This window comes from Eucyclogobius newberryi, unplaced genomic scaffold (genome assembly GCF_026437365.1).
Source record: "Eucyclogobius newberryi isolate DKJ021-1_F unplaced genomic scaffold, fEucNew1.0.hap1 SCAF_8, whole genome shotgun sequence".
Lineage (NCBI taxonomy): Eukaryota > Metazoa > Chordata > Actinopteri > Gobiiformes > Gobiidae > Eucyclogobius > Eucyclogobius newberryi.
The window spans coordinates 4,477,935-4,504,361 of record NW_027316500.1 but is presented as its reverse complement, the minus strand read 5'-3'; the positions used below and the strand labels follow the sequence as shown (position 1 = coordinate 4,504,361).

General features: G+C 41.2%; 1 protein-coding gene across 1 annotated transcript; it reads right to left on the bottom strand.

Moving 5' to 3' along the window:
• Positions 1-712: 712 nt before the first annotated feature.
• Positions 713-24,563, bottom strand: zfand4 (zinc finger, AN1-type domain 4). The gene is made up of 10 exons (XM_072436642.1): positions 24,281-24,563; positions 20,212-20,507; positions 18,206-18,281; positions 17,542-17,609; positions 16,183-16,369; positions 14,735-14,876; positions 12,694-13,758; positions 11,841-11,895; positions 2,895-3,021; positions 713-1,432 (listed from the first exon to the last, which is right to left on the bottom strand). The coding sequence occupies exons 2-10, from the start codon at positions 20,393-20,395 to the stop codon at positions 1,297-1,299; spliced, it is 2,040 nt and encodes a 679-aa protein (XP_072292743.1). The 5' UTR covers positions 20,396-20,507; positions 24,281-24,563; the 3' UTR covers positions 713-1,296.
• Between the last annotated feature and the right edge of the window lie 1,864 nt (positions 24,564-26,427).

Below are 26,427 nucleotides of genomic sequence, written 5' to 3'. Positions count from 1 at the left end.
TTGCTGGAGGATTCATAAACTCATCAAACTAATAATTGTAGCTAAACAATTGCTAGTTTTTGTCTAGAATGTTTTCTTCTCAGAGTTCAGGATCTGTCAATATATTTTCATTGTGAATCCGAGTGAAAAGGTTCTGAAATGCACATTTGTTGACCTGATTAATGGTTCATTTCTCAATCGCTGTCCACATGAAACAAAAACTGTGTCAGCAGAAATAAACAAGTATTTATTTTCTGCAATAGCTTCAGACAGTGGTGTAGCATTAAACCCCAAAAGATGAAATTCTCATCAGTTAAAAGAACTTTAAGCCTCAAGATTAATAAGACAATTCTGAGCTTGAATTTGAACACTTGTGGTTCATAAGTTTGGATATTTCTTTCAAAAACAGTGAAGTAGATAATTTGAATGGGAGAATGTCACATAGAACAGGAAACTGAAATTATAGAACGCAACTCATTTTAATTTAACGTAACAGACCAATGGAACGTAAGAATTTGTGAACTTCATTTAGGTTTATGAGCCTTGTAATGGGTCTTGAATGTGTTGAGAAGAGCAAAGTCGGGTTAAATCTACAACAGCAAAACAAGTTAACAGACAAAAACATCCACATTGGACCATTTGTAGTAGAAAACAATACAATACAGAACGTACATTAGGACATACTTGACACAGTAGTCCACTTTTAGAAAGAAACTTTATTAGAACAAACCTGTCAAGATTTTTTTTTGCAACATCTGTGCATTAAAAAAGACATATAAAAGATTTATATTTATGGCAACCACCTCACTGAAGACACATCATAAAAAGCATTAAGAATGATCCATACCCTTCCCCATGACTAATACAAGTGACCCCATACACATACGTAACATTCACACTTACACTAATCCAAAAACATAGTTAAATAAGTTTATTAATAACTATTCCATCATAAGTAGGTGTCATTTTCTGTAGTGTTGTGCCCTTAGAAGTAACAGTAGTGTGAATGTGGTAAATACAGTCAGTCTAAAGTGCATCTGTCAAGACTTGTCAAAATAAACACAACTTTTTTAATAAGACTTGAATATGAACGTGCAACCGGGAATACTTACACATGTTTTACGACGTTTTTTCAGCGATACGGATTATGAGAAGCGTCTATAATGTAAATGTTCCGTTCACATTGAAGGTGAAATGAGTTTATGCCGTGGCGTTTATAGGTGAAGTCGCTTGGCCGATATACTGTATATATTGAAAAGCACACAGTGGTGATAGAGTTCTGTAAAGTCTTTCCGAGATCAAATTGGGTGCTGTAGTTCAGATCTTGGGCAGCTTGGGGGCGCTGATGAGCGGGTTGCACTCCTGTAGCATGCGTCTGCCCTCTGTCTTGTAGTCGTAGGTGCAGGCGTGGGTCTCTGCATAGCGGTGTGTGGCGCAGAAGTTCTGACCGCACCTGAAAAACACCACAGTTTAAGTAAAAGTACTTTTTCGGCATTCAACTTAATCATATATTCTGAACAAAACCTGTATTAGTTTGAGAGTTTTACGTTAATGGTCCTGGAAGTGTTTAAAATGTGAAATTTGCTCCTACTCCTACTGTTAAAAGATAAATTGTAGATAACATCACAATTGCCCTAATTTCTGTGCACGCCAAACGCCATTGTTGCCATGGACGCACAGACTTCAAGTGCATACATACTACACATTGCATTCAAAGGCTTGTGATTAGATTTAGGATATTACACATTTGTTTTGCCTATTTTTGACAATTTTGATGTATATAATGTTTCTCCTGCTTGGACATGAGCAGATGTGACATGGGGAATTCCACAACCGTTACTTGGCAACCATACTGTAAACAAGAGCAAAAATATATATCCATTAAACAGTAATTATGATTTGACGTAACATAGTTCCTGATAACACCTTTATTTTGTTAAATAATTGTTTCAACCACCATGTCAGTTTCCTGTAAATCGTCTTGGAACGTCACCCATTGATGACATCACAGAGGGATTCTGTTTTAGAACTCAGCTCAACTTCCTGTCATTTTTACTTTTATTTTTTTCTTCACAAACCGCTGCTTGACTGATGTAAAACTGTGATAAATAGTTACCACAGATTATATCCCATCAAACTAAAGTGGATGTTTTTCTAATTTGTTCTTAAAGGCTAAAAACTATAGCTGCTGGTCGTTAGCCAACTTCTTTAAATTTCAACCTTCTGTTAAAAATTCTGTTGACTAAGGCAAACTTAATTGTGATAGTGAATTACATCAGAATTTGGTTATAATAAATTAGATTAGAAATTGTTTACCATTACTTTAATTTAATTTAAGTCTAAATTACATCAGCAACATTAAAATCGAACTGGCATCTAACATTTGAAATACTTTCCATGTAATTCAATTCTGAGTAACAATAAAATGGATCTTATGGAGCTCATACTTGACATGCATCATAAGCTCACGGTCAGCAGCGTCCTCACACCTCCATCTGCCTGACCTTGAATTCTGGGCTAGAATTCTAATCCTTTCTAAGTGGTAGTTTGGCCTTTTTGACTCCATTAAAATCATTTATTCAATCAACTGGAAGAACACGAACGACCTCCAGTCCTCCACTTGTGGCTCTTATATTTCATCACATGGGACTAAAATGTAGTCTTTCCCACACAGTGGGGCTAAACACTTTCAAGTATGTCTTTAGTGCACAAACGGCTACGGCTGAATAACACTTTCAGCGCGTTGCATCAGGAGAGCGCAGAGGACACGGCAAATGTTTTGTTTATCATTTGGGACAAAGTTTAAATATTGTGACAGGAAACGAGGAAGCAATCTGAACCGAAGAACAAATGCTTCTGGCGGGAGCGGTGAGGGTTTTGTGATGGAGGTAAAGATCTGGGGCTGGTTGTCGTACCTGCAGTCGTAGCTGGAGGCGAGGCCTGTCTTCTTGCCACAGAGGAAGCAGTGCTTAGAGGAAGAGGAGCTCTTCTTCTTGGGGCCAGAAGAAGCCCGGAGCGGGGGCAGAGGTTGAGACAAAGAGCCTGAGAGGACACAAACATGCTGTTACTATGACATCACGTTCTTCTGCTAGGACTGAAACTAAAGATTATTTTAGATGAGTCGTAGATTATTTTTGGTCTTGTGAGACGAACAGAACACAACCTGAGAGGAAAAGGAAAGGGAGTAGAAGAGATCCAAAGAGAATGTCCCTTTTGAGTGTGTCAAATATATCAATTATCAAATTAAGTGCAATGGTGACTTTCTCCATCTTATGCATGTCATTTGTCAGTCCAGTCCTTGATTGTTAGTCGAGTTTGTGTCATCCAATTCTTTGGCCTTCTTTCTTGGCTCCATAAGTATGTTCCAGAGGTTTCCAAAAACAGAGACTGTTTTTACACTGAATGGAAACATTCAGTGTAAAATTGCTATTGAGTTCATAATTGCTAATCCAGCAATTATTTTTTTTTGAATAAGAAGAAAACCCACTAAGAGAATCTGGCAAGCAATACTAGCATCAAGCTAGGCCGCCTTTCACGCCCACTCTTGCTAAAGCTCTGGGTCGGACATGGTAGTGGAGATTGACCCGGTGATCATGTCGATGTTAGGGGAGATTACTGACAAGATTATAAAGACAGTGGATGCGAGACTAGATGGAGCCCTAGTGGAAATGCAATTTGAAATCCAAGAATGACGAACGGGACACCCGGGCTGCGGCGACTTGAGGGGACACTGCCTCCATTTTACAAACCAAAGTGGCAGACTTGAGAAACCAGGTGCGCGCTTTTGACCTGGAGAACCAAGAACGGCGATGAAATTTGCGGATTGTCGGTATGTAAGAGGACACTGAGGGCAAGGATGTGATCAAGTACATGGAGAACTGCATCCACAAATATCTCAAACTTAAGATAGACCGTGTGCATCGCTCTCGGGCTCCTCGCTGAAGAAGCTAGAACTGCTGTACCGGAGGGCCTTTTTTACCTGAAGAAATGGTTTTCCCTCCACCCCCTGATCTCTTTTTGGATCGGTCTGTGAGCTCTTGCACTTTGCTTTTTGTTTGTTTCATTGCGTTAGGTTGTTGTGATCCACAGTTGTCTGTCGTGTTCAACCAGAGTTGTGTAAGAAAAAGTAGAATTTCAACAATTATTTCAACATGTTTAATACAATGGCATCAGAAAAATAACGAATAGCATTTTTTAATGTCAATGGCATACTGAGTCCAATTAAGAAAAAGTTGCCATTATATACCATTAAAAGGACTAAACATCTAAAATTGACTAAATTTGGTTCTAACAGATTGTACTATTCCTCATACAGGGGCAAACATGAGGGGTGTGGCCATATTGATCTCAAACTGAATGGCCTTTAAACAGAGTTTTGAACGCAAAGCTAAAGATGACAGATTTGTACTGGTCAAAGGAACTATTCATGGAAGTGTGTTTACTTTGATACATGTGTATGCTCCACGCGACCTCACTTTCTATACTGAAGTTGTAGATCGGATTGCAAACCACTCTGAGGGAACCCTCGTCTCGCCATGTTCAGCCGACATTAGATGTTTCAAACTCACAAGTACTGAAAAACAATACATCTGCAGGGAGTGACGGGTTCACCTAAGTGCTCTAAAAGACAAACTTACTCCTTTGCTTCAATCCACTTTTAACTGGGCACTTAAATAAACTCAGAGGCTAATAAGACTCATCATACCCTTAATACCTAAAGAGAGAAAGGATCGACTTGACTGTGCCTCATATAGACTAATCTCAATTCTGAATGTGGACTATCGTATAAACACTTCAAACATGTCCAAAAGAATGGAACAAATACTCCCAAATTAAATTCACATTGATCAGACGACAACAACAAACAGACAAACGATAACATAAGACGATCCATACACATTATCATATACAAAGACAACAAAACAAAGCTGCAATAATAAGTCTGGACGCAGAGAAACCTTTTGTTTCTATTAGCTTCCTTTATTTATTTTAAGTGCTAGCCAAATTTGAAATAGATAATTTATGGCAGTATATGTTGTTGTTGTTTTATGGCGGTTGGCATCCAAGTGCTGCATTACCGCCAGACTTTATTCCTCAGACTTTTCGTAGTCCTCAGACTGTCGTAGTCCGTAAAAGTACTCCTTCCATTGCTTTGGTGTTACAAAGCCCATGAGGTCATGATATGTCTTTGTGACTAGAATAGTTGTTGTTGTTTCAGAGACCGACCGGCTTTATTCCAGGGAGACTCTTCTTTATCTTCCTCTCCTTCTTTGACGTTCGGTGCTTCCACCGTACAGCTTTATTCTTTAGGCTTCATTCCATAGGCTTTAATATTTCCACTGATGTCGCTGCTTGGTAGCCGTGCGTCTACGAGACTGGGCGAGGACAGGAGACCACCCCCACCCCCATCTCGTCACTCTGATCACTCTGACTCCCCAAAAGCAGACCCCCATCACTCCGACTCCCATTTAGCGCCTTTAGCCTGTTTTCTATATCTGCCCAATCAAGCTCCTTTGTTCCAAGGAACCTCCCTGCAGCTTTAGCAATGATCCTGATCCTTTCAGTTCTGCTTTGAGTCTGAGCAGCACAGTTTACAACATCCACCATAAAGAGTACAAAATCCTCTCTATCCACAACCAGGGTATTCTCATTAATTCTGGAACCTGCACACTTGGGACCTCCACTCTTGAAACCTTCACACTTCTTGGGAGCCACGCTGGCCTTTCTCATTTCGCCCTGGCTGGGAGCAGCGCTGGCTCCTCTCTCTGTATTTACTCTAAACTCGTTACTTGAAACTTTCTTGACTGCATCTGCATAGGATATACCTTGAGAGACCTTTATTTTCTGCACCTCAGTAGCTCTTTTGCTAAACCTGCATCCCCCGTAGGCAGAGCTATGTTCTTCCCCACAGTTACAGCACTTCAGTTTTGCTCCCATGGCAGTATATGGCAAAGTGACTGCGTAATGCATGGCCATATCCTGATGACCATAGCATGCAAACACTGCATACACTACAAGTACTAGAAGTTCTAGAACTACTAACTACTATTCCATCTCTTAACTCAAAATGAATGGTCACTTGACAGACTCTGATTTTGGAAAGAGGGGTGAGACAGGGCTGTGCTTGGTCCCCCATGTGGTTTGCTTTGTATTTGGAACAATTGGTCTAATGTATTAGACTATTGGAAACAATGTATGGTGACTCAATTGAGGGGACAGAACATACAAACTGAAATTCCCTCTTACTGGCGACCCCCTGTCCTTTAGAAAGACTTACCCATTGAAATGGCATACGGGAACCCTGAAATCAGAGTTTTACAAAATAAGTGACTGTAAATTCTGCGCGCACGTTACTTCTCGTCACTTTTACCACCGTCTTCAAAGCCCATGAGATCAAAGTAGAAAGGAATCTCATGCACACGCATGATTGTATCATCAAATGAGCTGTTCATTTGATGATATAATAATGCGTACAATAATAGCAGACCAAGTTCAGCTTCTGATAAATGTAATGTAACACACGAGCCGCCATAGAACACCAAAGAAGAACACCAAAGAAGAAGAAAAGTTGGATTCTAAAAAGGGGACTTTAGCGTCCAGTTGAATTTTTCGGGCCGTTTCACAGGTCGCATTTCTTGTCAGATTTTCGTCATTCAAGGTTCTTTTTGTAAATATTTTTTGTGTGATTATTCTTGCTGTTACTTTTGGTATTCCTTGGTCTTGTAGTTTTTTTAGGGATTTGTCGTCAAAGTTGAAATTGTTCCAATCTTTTAGAGAGGCGGAATAAGATAAGATAAGATATTCCTTTATTGTCCCACATGGGGAAATTTCATTGGTGCAACGCAGGTGGATACAGAGGTAGATACAGAAGAACAGTAGTAGTAGTTAGTAGTTCTACTACTATAGAACTTCTAGAACTCTTAGCATATGTAGGGCGTCGCTTGTCTCCTGTCCACGCTCAAGAAGAAGAAGAATGTCTATAGAATAAAGTCTAACTACACTTGGATACCAACCGCCATAAAACGCAGAAGAAGATTTAATCATTAAATTATCTTGACTGTACAGGATATGGTCGTGGCATTACGCAGTCACTTGCAAAGGCTTCTTGCCCATTGCAAGTGACAATCTTGTCCATGCAAGTACTGTGACTAGCTCATTACATTAGCATAACTGTTTTCTATACATTAGTATATCTGTAAAACTGTAAAATGTATTTATTTTTTAAATTCTTATTTTTCTTATGGCTCATTCCTATCCCATAGTAGATGGGATAGTAGATTGTACCTCTTTTGACTTATTCATTGTTCATGGTTTTCCAAGTTCCTATGTTTGCAATAAACCCTTTGATTCTGATTGTGACATAAACATTTAAATTTGTTCAATACAGCATTCATTCATATTACAAACCTTGTTCCCCTGCTGACTATAGCTTTGGGTTTTTATCACTTTCACCATGTTTTTCTATGCATTCACCGTCAAACGTAGCCTACTTTATTTTGTGTCTTTTCTTTGACGCTCAGGTAGATATTTATTCCACTATAACTTTCGGTGACATAGGAAATTACCAAAGTAAAAGCAAAACCTTATAAATGTTCCTTTATAAAAAGGAGGGAGACGAGCGTGAAGGGAACAGAAGTGTGTGGCTAGAAAGCTTTTCTCAAACCACCAATAACATATGAAAAGGCAAATCTGAAAGGCAGCAAAAAGAAACTTGTGAATCTTTCAAGAAAATTGCACAATTTTGGCTAATTTTACAGTCAATCTTGCATTTCTAAGCATAATTTAGCACTTTTCAGACGGATTACAAATAACACCAAAAGAGGAGATTTTTGTTGCTATGGCCTGCCGTCTGTTAATAGATTCAGTAACCTCTTTAGTTTATGAACAAAACCCAACATTATAACCTTTCTAGCTGGTTTAACTGGACATAAACCTTAATCCTGGCTATATCTTGCTATGGAAGCCCAGGCCTCTGATGTTATGCCACAATCCCCTTGGTCCCCCTAAGCTTTTTACCAGCAGCCAGTCTAGTATAAAATGTTAGTCTTTAAAGCTTCAAATGAGATCCATCTTGGGGGTCATAAAAATCACTATCAAACAAGAAAGAAAAAACCTGCAGCATCTACCGAGCACTAGAACTGGTTTTATTCAGATTTGACACGTTTGAATGCCATTTTCTTGTATTCATTAACTTTAAGGAAAACATGTCAATAAACGAGTAACTTTATTGTTACTCCAAGAAACCTTAGCCTTAGTTACGTTTTATAAATCCAATGATTAATAAACATAAACTAACAGGCTGCTAACAAAAGGATAACATTCGAGTGTTGCACCGATTAAGAATTTGGCGAAGGTGAATGGGCTGAAAACAAAACACAATTCTAGTATTGTTTTTGACAAGGAAACAACGCCATTATCATTTTCTTCCATGCATGAATCCATTTTTCCTGATAACCACCAGCTGCAAACTCTCACGTTCTTCTTTGTCCCTGTCACCTTCTCACTCCTGATTTATGTCATGTCCTGCCCCGTCCCAGACACGCAGCCCCTCGTCTCCTCATCTTGACAGCTCATTTGTGAAGACGCTCGGAAAACAAAAAGTGCGTTTATGGAAAAGAGATGACACTGCATGTTCCACGTAATCAAACACTATGAAGAATACGCAACAGGGAAAATGAAAAACCTGCAGCGTTTTACAGAAGTGCAAGGAAGTGGGATGATTTATTAAGGCATTTAACATTTTCTATGCTTTATAGTAATATATGTGTAGGAAAACGGACTCCTCTGTCTGCACACGAAAACAACAGTTTCTACTGAGCTTTGAATCAAATCCATTTTAACCAGTTAAAGTTAAAATATGGGAAAAAGAGATATATATTAGTGGTGCACCGATATGGGAATTTTGGGCCAATAAGATACCGATGTTATGGGGAAAGCTTTGGCCGATATTTTATATTATGTTGTTGTTTTTAAACACTTGACCTTATTTTTAATCAAAGAAATAGATTAGCCCCGGGAGTAGTATAATAGCTGCAAACTCATTTTTATTCTAAAATAAGGATCAAACTCAAATGTAGTTGAGCTATTGGCTATAATGATGATTATAAAGTAAAGTAGAGTCAAATCAGCCTTCACACTTTTCCATTCTGTTAATATCCTGTTTTATTGAGATTATTTCTCAGACTAAAGTGTCTCTGTTCCTGTACAGTCCATGTGCCGTCTTCATATTGCTGTAACCACAGCAGCTCCTCAGACTCTGATCACACACTCATTTTTCTCCTTCTTTAAACCTCTCACACTAAAATGATTGAGTAAACATGGAGGAAAACTAGAGAAATAATGTCTGGGAAAAAAACCTTGCGTTTATTGCGAGTGAATTCGTCACGCTTATATTTAAATGGTCACATTTATACAGAGCTTTTCTACCTTCGAGGCACTAACCCTAACTCAAAAGCAATGTACACCAAGGAACCAGACACACACACACACACACACACACACAGAGGCGCACGCACACACACAGGTAGAGGCAGGTTAAGTGTCTTGCCCAAGAACACAACAGCAACCGCTTTTAAAAGTCTAACTTTGTCAATTCTTGTTCTTTTGACAGAATAAAGTTTAGTCTGTTCTGTTAGAAAATAGCAGCCGCTGTCGTCTTATTCCCGTTTCTGAAGGGACGGCAGAGTTAACCCTTTCATTACCAAGGAATAACATCACAAACTGATATCGGTGGGTTTGTACTGACACCGATTTTACTTTTTTATGAATATCGGCCGATACCAATACTGGGCCGATATATCAGCGCACCCCTAAAAATATATGTATTTATCGGGTCTCATTTTGATTTAATAATGATGCAGCATTTCATTTTCATTGACCTAACAGTGCAATAAAATCTGTTTTCCGGGCAAATGGAATGCATTATAATCTGTTTATGCTACAAATCATGATTATTTCAATCGTCAGTACTGGTACTTTAATTCACATTTAATACTTTTAGGTTCAAAATGAAAATCTAAATACTAAACATGATGGTAGTGATGTTCTTTTACTGACAAAAGGACACATTTATTGTATTTTCCCATCACACCAGGTCAAAACAAAGGCCGTGTCTGTGGCCCTCAGCAGAGCTCTTAATACAGACTATTGGCTCCAGCTCACACGCACACGCTCTGCTGCAGCAGGGAGCAGCTCCTGTGCCCTTCTCTCCAGGCTGACCTGGGCTCCACACAGAAAAACACTTAAAGTCCTCCTCCTCACGCTGACGGAGGAGCAAAAGCCACAGAATCATGTCTCACACTGCCCACACTGCCCATCAATTACTTTAAAGGTGAACGACACAACTTTTCTGGCAGAGGGCACAGCAGACATCCAGAAACAACATTCTCCAGCTCTGATCCATCTTCAGTCAGTCATTTCACCGATGCTACCCAGAGTCAGACTGAAACAAGTTAATCAACTCATTATAACTAATATTGAACTAAGGGGAAATTAAGTAATCCAATAATATTTTTCCGAATTATACAAGCACTCCATGTGCTAAGAAGGTTTTATGAGACCTAAGGGGAAAAAAAAAGTACTTATTCCAAAATGACACAAAGAAATATGTAATTTGACTTGTCTCTTTAGTTTCATTTTGGTCATATTCAGTAAGTTTCATTTTCACAGGCCTTTGGCAATCTAAACAACTATCAATTAATTGAAAGAAATAATGAACGGATTAAATAGATCACTAAAATAATAGTCGCAGCCAATCCAAGGTTCCATCCTGTATTAATGACTGGTGAAGCCAATCTAGCTCAGATGACCGTTTAACACACTAATTAATATCTAAAAAGGTTTACACTCACAACATTGTCTTTTAATGGGGCTTTGACCTCATCTAAATGTGGTCAAATGGACCAAACACTGCTCAACTTTCCCCAAACCCTGCTCTGCCACACAACCACCACTTTGCCTTTGCAAATGCTCATTTTTGACTACATTTTGCCCAAACAGACACGTCCAGCTGCACTTCAGCCGGATCTACAGTTCCCACCCGGAGCAGACACTTATGGGCCTCGTGCAGAGGACTGTGGGACATGAGGAGGACAGGCTCCATGTGGCGCTGGCTCTGGTGCTGTAAAGGGCTGGGGTATGCTTAGGATCAGGTTTAGGAGCAGGTATTTAGGATGAGGTTGGGGCTTTGTAAAATGTTACAGGGCTCTAGACTGCCAGTAAAATGGGCACATGCAATGATTTATTTAATTGCATTAGTGCAAGTGAAAAGGAGAAGCAGAAGTTTTGTAGTCAGGGCTCATGTGAAAAGGTTGTCGTTCCGTTTTCCGTCCCAACACTGTCTCTTGCAGCTTGTCTCATCTACACAGTTCTTTTGCCCGCTCCTCAACACGCCCAAAACAATCTCTGACCGCTCGTTAGACTAGTGTTGACCCACATGGTCCTGTGCCTCCAAACTGCAGGCTCTGTGTTCCCAGTGTGAGAGCGGTACAGTCCTCCCTCATGAAAAACACAACTTCTGGAGGTTAAATCACATTAATCATATTATTATGGTAAATGTAAGAAGATGAACCACAGACAGACAGAACGCCTCTGCAGTCCTGTTCAGTCTGAATATTTAGATGCTGCTGTGCTGTTCATGTAAGAGAGGGCTGATTCTCTGCACACCACTGCTTTAAACTACTGTAACATACAACCACTCACTACTACAGCCCGTGTACTACAGCCCGTGTACTACAGCCCGTGTACTACAGCCCGTGTACTACAGCCCGTGTACTACAGCCCGTGTACTACAGCCCGTGTACTACAGCCCGTGTACTACAGCCCGTGTACTACAGCCCGTGTACTACAGCCCGTGTACTTACCTATTCTCCCCAGTGAGGTCAGGACTCCAGCGGCCGAGGTATGACTGCTCGAGGCCTAAAAACAAACAAAAAAAGTGAATTTAATCAGAACAAATCAATACAAAAAATACAATACAACACATTTTTATGACTCAAAGGTTAAAGTAGTGGTAAAGACACAGAAAAACAACAGTCTACAAAGCTGCAGATCATATGCACTGGGGATTCTAGTGCTGACAAATGTTAATTTCTAAAGAAGACTAATGACAGAGTGTTTTTGCTGCTCCAGAATATTGAAAATTGGATGAATGTTCTTGATTAAATAAATTGGGGTTAGTTATAAAATGTTAATCAAATCGAGATTAAATTGGTTCAAATCATCAAGCTTCAGTCAGATGTGAAATGTTCATAAAAAAATATCTTGTTTTTCATAGAGAATAAAAATAACAATCATTTACATGTTCACAATTTAATTCACAACCAATTAAATTCTGCAGAGATTCTACTTTTCCTCTGAACCAATGAACTGCGCTCTCATTAATGTTACACTTTACACGTCGCGCTAGCCGCTTTGGTCGCCTCGGGCGCCACATACGCGCGCTCAAAGCGTCGAGAGTGTAAGCAAACGCACCAATCGCGCCGCAAAAACAAAGAAATCGCGCCGCGGGAAACGCACTATGCGCTCGACGCGCGTTTACATAGACTTTGAATGTAAACTGGACGCGGCGGTGTGGAACCCCCTTAAGTCTGGCGTTTCTTCTACAGCATCTACAGGCAGCAGAAGGAATTACTATAGAGAAAAAAAAATTGAAAGCTAGCTTCTCTCCGCCAATTCAAGCACTTTGGCATGTGAACGATTAATAAATGTGCTTACCATTAGTGTGGTGCCGCTCCTGTGCAGAGGCAATGCTTGTCTGAGGGCCGCCTCCTGGTGCAGTCTGGTGCTGAGGGTCGGCAGCCGGGGTCCGGTCCCAAGGCTCAGCTTTTCCCGACTGCTACTGCCACCGTTACCACTACTGCCGCCTTGTAACGCCCGAGTGGAGAGCGTTGCCATGAGTTCCGACTGGCTTAACGACCCCACTGGCTCCTTGCGGGCTTGGTTGGCCATTCTGGTGATGCCCCTGGCCTCCCGTTTGGATATCATCTCTGGTCTTCTCCCGGGCGATTCAACCTTCACCGCTCTTAGACGTGGCGGGAGAGGCGAGACCGGTTTGACTAAAGTTTGCGTCTCAAAAATTCTGGAAGAGGCGTTCGGAGACGTTGAAGTCGTAGGCAAAGGCGACGATGGACTTATACGAAAAGATGTCCTCTCTCTCGTCTCTAACGTCCACGTGCTTAAAGGGGACGGGGACATTTGGATACCGCCGTCTTGCGGGCTCGAAACGTCCAACGTCAATGGGTCGCTCAGCTCTGCAAAGGAAGCTTGCTTCGGGGCCACGAGTCCGGCGGTTTCCTCCAGCAAACTAAGCCCTAGTACTTCTCCAAGGTTCTCGCCTGGATCCAAAATGACTTCAGGGGCTCCCCTAGTGCACAGAGGAGGGAGTTGTGGATAAACGCAGTCTCGCATCAGTCGCCCGCCCATGTCCAGACGAGACACCTTGGGAGGCGGGCGGATGTTTGCCAGGGGAGGGCAGGTGTCCCATTGTTCCTCATGGAGCATGTAACAGGAAGGGGAGGTGAAGGTGGCTGGGGGGTGTCTGGGGAGGGGGAGGTGCGAGGAGGGGCTGGCAAGGGCGGTAGAGGGCGGGTAAAGGTCAAGGGGGTCCTGGTCCTGGATGGGAGGTAGATGGGAGCTGGTTGGTCGTGTCGGGTGGATGTGGGATAAGGATCTGAACAGGCGGTGGGGGTGGTGTCTGGGGGCGCTGGAGGAGGTGAGTGATTGGGTGCCAGGGTGTGGGGTGGCAGGGGGGCGGGGTTTGACCTTGGCGGATTTCTTGGGCTGGAAAAAAGAGAAAGGGAAAAGAGTATTGAACTATAACATATATAGATCGTCATTTTACATAGTGTTCATAGTAAAGTGTAGTAATGATCTAAAACGGCTCAGTTGATTTCCTGCTCAAAACTGCAGAACTGAAAAGCCCCGCAAGTTTGTATTTTTGAAAAGTGACTATGCAACACTTGGGAGTCTTAATAAATAAATAAAATCACAACTAAGAACAGGGAAGTGGGAGGGGATAGGGCAGATTAGGCCCTCAAAACTATCTGATCCGGCCCACAGCCCATCTTACATTATATGTAGCCCATTTTCTCTCATTTACTAGTTTAGTCCCGCTTTGGTCCTGGTTTAGACATAGTTCCATTCTGGTTCAGTGCTGGACTGGCAATTTTGCAGTGTAATGTTGGTAAAGAAATGTGTGTGCTGCAAACTAGTCTGGTGAAAGTATGTGTATTTAGTTTGTTTTTGATGAGAAAACTAATCGATACCAACACTAGTATCAATACTTGAACAGGAAGAACCACGTAAACAGGACAAAATCTGACCTTTCAACAATAGTTTTAGAATGACTAAGTATGATGAACTTGACCAAATGGCTCTTTGTGTGTTGTAAATTACATTGCACCATAAAAAAGAGGCCATCATCAATATATCAAAATCAATACAGATTATCAAGCCTTTTCCTTAGTTTCAAAAAAGAGTTGGAAATGTTGGCACCTACACTAAATGTTACAGCAGTTGTGGTTAGTATGACGCCAAATCTTAATCATTACTTTACAATATTCTAAACCTCAAAATCGCAGTACACAATATCAGAAGAGCCCAGAGAAAAGCTGCGACTCTTCTTTTCTCTTCACTCTTTCATTCAAAAACTTCAATATTTATCATTATTGATGAAGTTAATATTCCTATTTCTGGGCCAGACAGGTGTCCACAGTCTGCTCCATTTTTATTTCTGTGGTTCAGCTCAGGGCTTTACCTTTTTGTTAAGGTTCATGTCCTCCATCTTGGCTTTGAGCAGTTTCATTTTGCTCATGGTGATAGAGTTCTCCCAGCTGTGCTGTGCGGCGGCGCTCTCTCCGTCCTCCTCCTCCGTGTACACGTTGTACACCGAGCCGGCGCTGGAAAAGCACAGTATTGATTCAACATTAAAGACGTATCAATAACAAGCAGGAAGTGAGATGAAGATACGGAATATGACTGGATTAAGATCAGGCGGATGTTTGGCAAGAAGATCAATGTGCTATTCATTTACACAAAAACATAGATCATTAGATGTTTAAAAATAATGTAACTGTAGCATTAATGTTGGTAATATCACATCTGTAATAAAAATAACAAGTTCCATTATTAGGGCTGAAACTGACTATTTTTGTAGTTAGTTAGCAACACATTTTAGTTGACTGACAATTATTTCTATTGTACATTGAGATTTGTCCAATACAATTTTAACCAAATAAAGGGTTGGAATTATGGTGACTGTAGGCTTCTAGAAAAATATTTAAAAATAATCTTTAAAAAATCTTAAAAAAATCTCAAATTGTTTCTTCTTGTCTGACATTTTGATTTAATAATGCCACTGTCTTTGTTATAGAAGCTCATCTTGTATGTGTTTAAGAGTTTCTTTAGTCCAGATAATGATAAGATTATCAAAATAAAACTGATTATTTGTTAGAGTCAACTAGTCACAACCATCTCTACTGCTGATTTATAATCCTGTTGTTTTGACCTCTATAAACGTGTTCGGAAAGGCATTTGATTCTTTGACTCGTTTAGTCGTCCATATTTCAGCGTGTTCTCAAATGTTAAAGCTCCTGTTTAATTCACACTGAACTTGATCAGATAAAAAGTGCAATGAGGGTGCAATGTTTCAGGTCTAATGTGGACCTGGTGGATTCAGAGAGGGGCGTGAGGGTGCAATGTTTCAGGTCTAATGCGGACCTGGTGGATTCAGAGAGGGGCGTGAGGGTGCAATGTTTCAGGTCTAATGCGGACCTGGTGGATTCAGAGAGGGGCGTGAGGGTGCAATGTTTCAGGTCTAATGCGGACCTGGTGGATTCGGAGAGGGGCGTGAGGGTGCAATGTTTCAGGTCTAATGCGGACCTGGTGGATTCGGAGAGGGGCGTGAGGGTGCAATGTTTCAGGTCTAATGCGGACCTGGTGGATTCAGAGAGGGGCGTGAGGGTGCAATGTTTCAGGTCTAATGCGGACCTGGTGGATTCGGAGAGGGGCGTGAGGGTGCAATGTTTCAGGTCTAATGCCGACCTGGTGGATTCGGAGAGGGGCGTGAGGGTGCAATGTTTCAGGTCTAATGGGGACCTGGTGGATTCGGAGAGGGGCGTGAGGGTGCAATGTTTCAGGTCTAATGGGGACCTGGTGGATTCAGAGAGGGGCGTGAGGGTGCAATGTTTCAGGTCTAATGCGGACCTGGTGGATTCGGAGAGGGGCGTGAGGGTGCCATCTCCTCGGTCCACTACTCTGAAGAAGTTGAGCTGGTCTCCTTCTCGATAGACCACAAACGTGACCTGTTTGTTGGAAGCGCTCTTGTCCCAGCCCTCCTCCTTGGTGGCCTCCATCAGCTCGGCCACATCCTTCGCAGGCTCCTCCATGGTCACTGAAACATTACAGTTAAGCATGTGGTTACTTTGCAGCTCAGAGCACTTAAGACATGGAACACGGAGGAAAAATACACTGTATTAATAGTAATACAGGTACTTTCTGGCTCATAAAGATTCACTTTTTATTTTATGTGCCATAAAAACTGTGAAATGGCAAATTCATAACTACTTTAATAACATTTTCCATTTTTCAAACGAGGACGGGCGCTTTAATAGTTTAACAATATTACTATGAAATCAAATAATTTCGCCTACGTTTCCCCATCCACTCTTACGGTGGATCAGAATCGTTTTACCACTTTGTATTTAACTTAACACTTCACTGTAAAAGCAGCACTTTAAAAATGCTGCATTCCTGTTTTCCTCAGGGTTGGAGTAGTGACTTGTAAATGTAAGGTGGACACTCGTAAGGTTTCAGAACCCGAGTAACAAAATCCATCATGGCTGTGCTGTGTTTGGATAAAGTTTACTGAAATATCTATTGTACTTGTGCTCCAAGTGTCCATCTGCGCTCTGAACCTGCTCCAGTGCAGTTACACAGTAAGTGCCCTGTTGTGTTCGCTTTGCTAATGTGGCTAACATTACAGAGCCAACCATGTCAACAACAACGATGATTATTTGTTTATGCCTTTACTGCACTTAACAGTATTTAGTACAGTATTCCTACGTGACAACTAGAACACAAAGTCTGAGAAAACGTGACTTTAAAGTCCGAGCTCTAACCACAACTGAAACGCAGCATAAAGTATTCTATCACTCGCAAACCTGGAAGGTCATGGAGTAAGGAGTGCTAGTACTGACGGAGCACTTCTAAATTTTTAAGAAGCATTTTCAAACCACTAAAGGAGTAGGCACGTGCACATCTTTACAACTTATTTTTTTCAGTGAAGCCAAGTGGAAGCCAGGCCACAGTATTATTATCTATAGCCGTTAGCATTAGCCCGCAGAAAACACCAGTAATGAATAATCAAGGTTTGTAATGTCTAATACTTCAAACAATTGAAAAGGCAGCAGATTTTTGGATGCCAAGACATGATTGTTGTTTGTATGTTGTAACCCTGTACAAACATCTCAATAGGACTCTCCTGGTAAAAGTGATTAGAACTTTTAAACTAAAATAGAAGTATTAGTCTCAAAGTGAAAAGCACATAGTAAGCAAATAGTTTACCTTTCCTGGTGTTAATTGGGCCTCCTCTCATGGCCAGCACGAGCTTCAGAGTGCAGCCCTCAGCGATCCTGCACACAGAATAAGCATCAATACAGTGAAGTAACATCCTGCATCCAATTTACTCCGCTCCAGATGGGCCTGGACATAAGGAGACCTGGAATAAGAAGTTCACTTTATAAAACAAGAGTCGATCAGCCGCTGTGGTCCTCTGAGGAGAACTGTAGATGAGCTTTGGCACAACGCTGGGATTTCTTATGGCTTGTGTGCTTCCTGGAGCAGACGTCTGATGGCACACGGCTCACTCACTTCAGAGCAGTGTGACGGGGCGTTCACTGACGAGAGCTCAACAAAAGCCCCTCATGTGGAAAATTAAATGACAAGCATTCACAACAGCACTACCTGAGATCTGAACAATGAATGAACAAAATGTCCCCCAGACTGGATCAAACTAAATGATGCTCTGTCTCCTTATGGACAAATGCATGTACAACAACAGGGACTCTCCAAAAAAAATCCTTATTGTACTTTAATACTCAATGTTAAATAGATTAACAAAATATAGAAAATGTTTTCAGTATTTAGTTTCAACACTAGTTTTAATAGTGATTCGAGTGTGGGTGTAATTAGTATTGTGAAAAGTGTAAATGTAGAAGGACAAACACACCCGTAGTCATGAAGACAGTGTTCATCGTCCAGCTCCACATTGTTCCAGATCAGGTGCTGCTGGGCCACCGGGATCCCTGCGCACAGAAAGAACACACACAGAACACACATGTTAGGTTTCCATAACCTGAACCACAGTAACGACTTGCCTAACCAAAACCTAAAAAAAACCACATACCCACCTTAACGTACTAACCTGTCCATAAACTTTAACCATGTTGTAGATCCAGTATCGATGGAGACCTGACTTTTGTCCAAATAATGAGGCGTGTCCATTTACACTGCATTTGGAATGTATTCAGTGCTTCTGGTAGTTTCTTATATTAGCTCCAATGGGAGAATTAGCATTAGCCTCCAAATATCACTGTGAAACAACCGCTGGACCACACGTGGGTAACACCAGAGCAGAGTTAACATTAACATGCCACTCGGTGGCCGAGTGAATAGCATATATGCCAGGGCCATGTGCAGCCGGTCGCAGCATCGAGTTCGATTCTGACGCCAATAATTGTTGTAAAATGTCCTTCCCGCTCTCATCCCCATTTCAAGTTGTTCCTTAGTGCTTAATGCTGATGACCACGAAATAAACTTTAGTTTCATTGAGAGTTCCAAATCTTAAAGGTAAACTTTAGAAAATAGAACTAGTTGTTATATATTATTTGTAGGGTGCACCGATAGTTTGGCCCAGTATCGGGACGGGCCGATATTCACATAATTGAGGAATATCGGTATCAGCCAAAAGTACGAATATCAGTTATGGTAATGAAAGAGTTAACTCTGCCGTCTCTTCAGAGTCAGGAAGAGAACAAGGGAGAAAACATCCAGTCTTTATTTTGAGCCAAAAGAGACAGAAATGACAGTTATAGACTTTAAAAAAAGTTATTTTCTCTAGAAAAGTTTTAGACAAAACGTATCAATAAATATAAGCGCGGCGACTTCTCTCGTGTCCTGCCCTTTAAAGAAGGGGAAGAGAGAAAGAGTGTGATGAGACAGTTACAAGAGGATGACACACGACTGGAGGGTTCAGAGACACACTTTAGTCTGAGAAATAATATAAATAAAACCATAAATTCACAGAATGAAAAGTGCAAAGGTGATTTTACTTTTAAAGAATAACTTACAACTATAAATAAACATAATGCTAAACTTTCAGTTTTTTTCCTACAAGGAAATATATTATGTGTTTAAACTGGTTATACACATTTTAAAATAGATTTGTTCTTTATTTTAGAATAAAAATGATTTTTTTTATAGCTATATATCTCTTTGATAAAAATAGTAGAATTTAAGTTGTTTCTGGACCTGCCTTCAGTGCACCTGCCTGCCACACACAGGGAGGAGTCATCCAGGAGTTACCCACATTTACACCAACTTAACTTCAGAGTCAAAGCAGGCAACCATGACAACCACCAGTGAAGACGATTCATGACTGCCCCCTAAAGACACAAGTGTGGAACTGCAGAACATGTACATGAGCAATTTATTAGATGAGATTTACATCTTTTTACAGAGCTCATAATATATTTCCACGAGAGCGCTCTGGATCTTGAGGAGAGGCCGAGTGCGGGGCCTCCTCGGAGCTAATGGGCACTCACGCAAAGGCTGGTTAATCCTCTGTCATTCAGAGGAGACAGAGCTGATGAACACTGAGCTCCAAGCTGCAGCTGGGGGTCACGTTCACACAGAGTTTAAAGGTGGCCTATGGTGCAAAAAAGACTTTTAGTAGCTTTTGGCCATATTATGATCGTTTTCCCTTCTCATTAAAGCACTAGATGTTATATTTAAAGTGATTCATGCACTTTTGAAAAATCTTTTTCTCTCCTGCGGACAAGACGCCATAGCTCCCATTTCACTGCTCCTCAGATTCCACACCAATACAAGTCCACTGCCCTTTGATTTTGGAGGAATACATTTGAAATGTTTTATGTTAAATGACTCTAATTAAAAGGAGCTTATGAAATATGATCATTAAATACATATAGTAAGCCCTATAGTAAGTATCCGTACCTTCCAGCCTCTGGATCTTGGCCTTGACGGAGACAACCGCCTCAAAGGGCAGGACTCGCAGCTCAAAGCAGGTGCCTGTGAGCGTCTCTATGTAGAGCTCCATCGTGTCGTAGAAGGGCAGCTTGTATTGGAACGCCCCCACACTCTCATCGTTAAAGAAGGGCGGCTCTTTCCTGTCTGCCATGTTGGAGAGGTATTCACAGGTGAGGAGACAGCGGGGTCGGAGGCGAGGAGGAGCAGGAGAGGGGCGGGCTCTGCTCACCAGACTCACAGAACATCCTGGACCACCATCACAGCTGAACGGGAAGACATCACAGAACAGTATGGGTTAATAGACAGTAGGTCATCTGGGGCCAAACCATATATTGAGAAAGATACAACCGCAGCTCAGGACTGTCCGGTCCCTGTATGACCGGAGCAGGAGCTGTGTTCGCATTGCCGGCAGTAAGTCAGACCTGTTTCCAGTGCATGTTGGACTCCGCCAGGGCTGCCCTTTGTTTTTATGGACAGAATTTCTAGGCGCAGTCGGGGTCGGAGGGTGTCCGGTTTGGGGACCACAGGATCTCATCTCTGCTGTTTGCAGACGATGTTGTCCTGATGGCTCCATCAAACCCGGACCTGCAACATGCACTGGGACGGTTTGCAGCCGAGTGTGAAGCGGCTGGGATGAGAATCAGCACCTCCAAATCCGAGGCCATGGTTCTCGACCGGAAAAAAGGTGGCTTGCCCTCTTCAGGTGGGTGGGGTGTCCTTGCCCCAAGTGGAAGAGTTCAAGTATCTCGGGGTCTTGTTCACGAGTGAGGGAAGGATGGAGCGTGAGATTGACAGGCGGATCGGTGCAGCGGCTGCAGTGATGCAGTCGCTGCATCGGACCGTTGTGGTAACGAGGGAGCTGAGCCGAAAGGCAAAGCTCTCTATTTACCGGTCGTCTACGTTCCTACCCTCACCTATGGTCATGAGCTTTGGGTAGTGACCGAAAGAACAAGATCGCGGATACAAGCGGTCGAAATGAGTTTCCTCCGCCGTGTGGCTGGGCGCTCCCTTAGAGATAAGGTGAGGAGCTCGGCCACACGGGGGGAGCTCGGAGTAGAGCCGCTCCTCCTCCACGTCGAGAGGAGCCAGCTGAGGTGGCTCGGGCATCTGTTCCGGATGCCTCCTGGGCGCCTCCCTCGGGAGGTGTTTCAGGCATGTCCCACCGGGAAAAGGCCCCGGGGAAGACCCAGGACACGCTGGAGAGACTATGTCTCTCGGCTGGCCTGGGAACGCCTCGGGATATCCCCCCGGAGGAGTTAGAGGAAGTGTCTGGGGAGAAGGAGGTCTGGGAGTCCCTGCTCAGACTGCTGCCCCCGCGACCCGGCCCCGGATAAAGCGGCAGAAGATGGATGGATGGATGGACAACCGCAGCAAAGCAAATAAAAGAACATAAAACTGCTCTCGAGAACAAAGATGAACCGCTTTGTTTCCTTACAAGAGTCTACAGTGAAATAGTGCGTTTAGTTCTATTTAGTCATGACTGCTCAATGAACTATGAACTTATACGCAAAATTGAAATGCCTTTTTGTTGATTAAAGGTGCAGTATATAACTGTTTATGTGGAGGGTCTGTCATCTGCTTGTCTCATAAAAATGTTATTGCTTTGCCTGGAATGTTCCACTGTTTATTTAATTCGACATGTTTATTACCTGAAAATTGGTGGACCCTCCACTTAACTTCCATAAAGCTTTGGAACAAGACTTTAGACTTTCATCAGTGTTGTTTTTTTACTATTGAGTGGTAATGTTTTTGTAATATAATCTTCAAGTATACTCTCATTGCTCTATAATTACAGTTCGACATCAAAAGAAATGACTATAACTACAGCATATTGAAACTATATAAAGTAAGTGTCCACAATCTTACATTTTTGGTAGAACTGGGTACTGTTTAAAGGTAACAATATGGTACGGGAAAAAGGTTACATTCAACTAGTACCAAAAAGAATTGGAAGCAAATATTGGTCAAGTTATTATGCGGGGTGGGCCCTAGGAGGCGAAGTCCTCATAATGATGGATGAAACCTGCACATTTTCACATTTAGTCACAACAAAAAACAAAGAACAGATTTCACTGACATTTACCGGCATAACTCTTTCTTCACTGTAAATGACAAACAAACACTTTTGAATCTTAACTTTGAGTTCATGGAACAAATGTTTAAAAAAGTAACACATTGTAATTAAACCTTTAGTCAAGAAAAGTGATAGCCAATTAGTGAGCTGAATTGGAGAGCTTAAAAAGACAATGTCTCTGAATCTAGCCAGTGGAAGCTTACACGTCCAATCCTTTCATCAAACATTTAGAGCGGCATTAAAAGGCTGGGGCCAAAATTCAAGCCGATCGCGCCTGCAGAGGAGCCGCAGAGGAGCCGCAGAGGAGCCGGAGGAGCGCAGTATCCAGTGGCCGAGCGCGACATTGATAGATCACCTCTGGAACCAGCTCATCAAAGTTTGACAAAGATCCTCTGAGCCGTGGATGTGGAATGGGACCAGAAGTCTTCAGTTTGAACAGAAGACAGAAGATTAGCTCAGAGTATTTCTGATTACCGGACACAGAAAAAGGACACGTGCACTCTTCACAGGTCATTGTAATATTAAGTTACATGGAATTAAAATTTATGGGAGGCTTAAGCCCATTTCGAAACACACTTCCTTAGTAGTTGCTATAATAAGAACTTGGGACAATTTGCACTTTTTCTTTTCCAGCCAAATCCCTGAACACATGAGACGTAGAACTGTGCAATTGATTATATTAATTAATCGAGCATGAGATTCAGTCACTTTGAATCGTCAATGAATTGTCTTTCGAGGTTTAGTCAATAGTCAAGTCAATAAAAGCATGTGGTTTGGAGAAGAGTTCAGACTTTGAAGGAAGAATCGTGACTTTGATTAAAATAATGAAATGTTTGTTGTATTTATGAAAATCTACACTGGATTTTCAGCAATCTCTCTCTTTCTCTTGATATTTTTAAACAACAAATGACTAAATACAAAAAGGACAGAAAATCTGAGACCAATGTAGGCCAAAGTAATGAAGATATTTGCTATGCCTTTTGCATAGAGGACAAATAATTTAATTAGGCCTACACAACGAGACTAGGGCTGCAACTAATGATTATTTTAGTAGTCGACTGGTCAGCGATTGTTTCCATTGCACATTGCATTGAGACTTTTTCATTACATTATCAACCAAATAAAAGTTGAAATATGGTGACTGAAGACTATATAAAATAAAGTGCATCATCGTTGAATCTCAAAAATAGTTTATTATTTTTTAACATTTTGACTTAGTAATGTTGCTGACTTTGTCTTGGTTATTATAAAAATGCAATTATTTTATAATAATCAATTAGTAACAACTATTCCTAGCTCAGACCATTTTTTCCATTTTGACCTTTATTTATAACGTTTAATCAATGCATTTTTACAAGTCAACAAAATACCTCTCAAATATTATGAGTCCGATAAAACTTCAAGATTTGTTTTCAACTGTCCATAATACAGTAAGAACATTTACACATGTTATATAGAAATATAGCCCGATTTTAAACACCAATTAAGCGTTAAATTAAGATTTGGTCGACGAGAATAGTCCTCCACTCGTATTCATGATTTGGATTGTCCATTTAAAGGGCTCTATGTGCGCATTGTGCGAGTACAATTTGCCAAAAAACGAAATAAATAACTGGAAATCTTCACAGGGACAAGGCACATAGTAACACAGCCAATTTGGTGTTTACTGACAATAAAAAGCGACCAGTGCATACAAATGCAGAGAAATAAAAGAGTTGATGTTAGCTTCACGCCTGACAACGGTGATGAATGGGAACCCAGACAACCAAAGCGTCCCCCAAAACCAACAAAACATCCGACTACCTTCTCTAAAACATGTACTCTTCCATATTAAAGACTTTAAACTCCGCGAAAAGAACAAGGCGATTACAATATGACCTAAAAACCACCCAAAATCCCACTAATTCCTCTTAGCATTAGCCTCTGTTGCCATGTTTAGTTAGCCAACAAACAATGGCTAACCTTTCGAAGCGGCGGCTAAAAGCTAGTAGCTGTTAGCAGAGCGGCTAAGCTACATCCAGAGCCTTGGGTCCGACCGCGGCTGTGTTCGCTGTGGCAGGCGGGGAGAAGTGGTGGCTCTCTCCGATACGAGCAGCATTTCACCACATCTAAGTCCGGGAAGCCCGCACGGACCCTGGGTAGTCCGAGGATGACTCTTCGCCCCTCGGTCCTCGACTTCTCCTCGGCGACATCTTTGTACCTGCTGCTTCTGTCAAAGGCGTCTGAATAACACCTTTGTGACAGTGGGTGAGTGACAGGCGGGGGAGCCAATGGGAGCAGAGGAATTAGGGGAGAGGCGGGCGCTCCTTGTTGGTCAGAGCTTTTTGTCTCAAAATGGGAATGAATGACCACACTGAATATTCAAATAGATAGTAATGACCCACTTAAACAAAGGCAAAATACTATAGAATACACTGCTAACCTCTACATTGTATCAAACAATAAACCCCAACTGTATTAGTTACTGACTATTCATATTTTCATTCACTTCATATTGTCATTTTAAAAGTGGGATTTAATAGTTTTTTAATGAACTTCGTTGGAAACACACTAAGGGAAAATAACTTTCTTTTTGATGCTTTTACAGAATCTCTAAAACTAAATTTCACTGTTGCTCGTCTTTTCAGCCAATTTCTTTTTTGTTTTGTTTTTTGTTGTAAAAAATCTAACGTTTCTGTTTTATCTGTAAATATGTTCTTTTAATAAACCTCTTTAAAAAAAAAAAAAAAAAGCGAGGAGGACATTGAAAGCACTGATTATCTTTCTTGCTATTGTGCTGCGGCCCATTTTTTCTGGCTGGAAATACAGGATTGGATAAATTCCATATTTCCAATCTCAATCTCATCAGCTAGGGATGACATCATATTTGGTATGTTAATTAAATATTTAAAAAAAGAGGAGCCCTGTGTAAATCTATTTTTATGTCTTGCAAAAAAATGTATCCATAAATATAAGGTCCAAAAGTGTGCCCTCAACTTTGCCCCTAGACCTGGCCCAGTTCTGGCTTGTCAGAACTGGGCCAGATCTGGGCCAGACATGGGCCACCTCTGGCAAACCAGCACTGGCCCAGTGGGGGGCCATCATTCTTTGCGCCATGTGGGCCAGATGTAACTGCCGGATCTGGCCCGGATCTGGTGATCAACTAATAAAATGACTATTGTCACATTTGTCTCACAAATGCCTCAACAACTACAGAATTACACAACATCTCTTTATTTGACGAGCCAAACGGTAACAAAGTCTCAAAGCTGAGGTCGAAACTACACCAGGACCTGGCCCAGCTTATGTTTTTAATATAACACAAATATAGAACTGGCAGTTCAAATATCCCCCTAAAAACAGAGGTATAAACATAGTATTTCTGAACGTTTGTGGTTAAATCCCACATGAGAAGTTCATGTACTTTTCTAATTATAACTTTGTTTGGCGTAGACTCCCTGTGGTAAATATTTATCATAGTTTTACACCAGAAGTTGCATTTTGTGAAGAAAAATAGACACATAGATGTTTAAAAATACAGTTCTAAAATTAAATCTCAATTTAAGTCATCAAAAATGCATACGCAATTGACACTTTTCTGACAGTCAGTTTAAAAACAACAAAATAATCAGGTATTAATTACCAAATCATAACTATTTTATTGGTTAAATTTTTTTTAATTATTTAATATATATATAATATTATATTTTCTGAAACGTGTAGTCTAACCAGTCACATGCAGATTGATCTTACATTGCATTTACATTTGTACAACACAACAGCCATAGTACTTATACAAGCATGTTTGGATTGATAAAATATTTCTGTTCTTTGTATAAAACGCATTTTCTTTTGCTTTTCTGGAATATGGTAAATATAATAAAGAAAACCATTTATAAAGTAAACAAAGGATGTTCTTTTCTATTCTCTTCCGTTCAAACCCTCGTTTCTCCTCATCTTTTCGGTGTGTCCACCATTCTGGTCCGGAGCATTCTGTAACCACTGGGTTATTTTCTGGACAGTTGCATTTGAGGTGAGGCGATTGCGCTGCACAGCTGAAAAAAACAAAATACAAATTAATATATTCCCTAGGGCAATGCTTTTTAGACTAGTGGAACAAGAGCAGGACT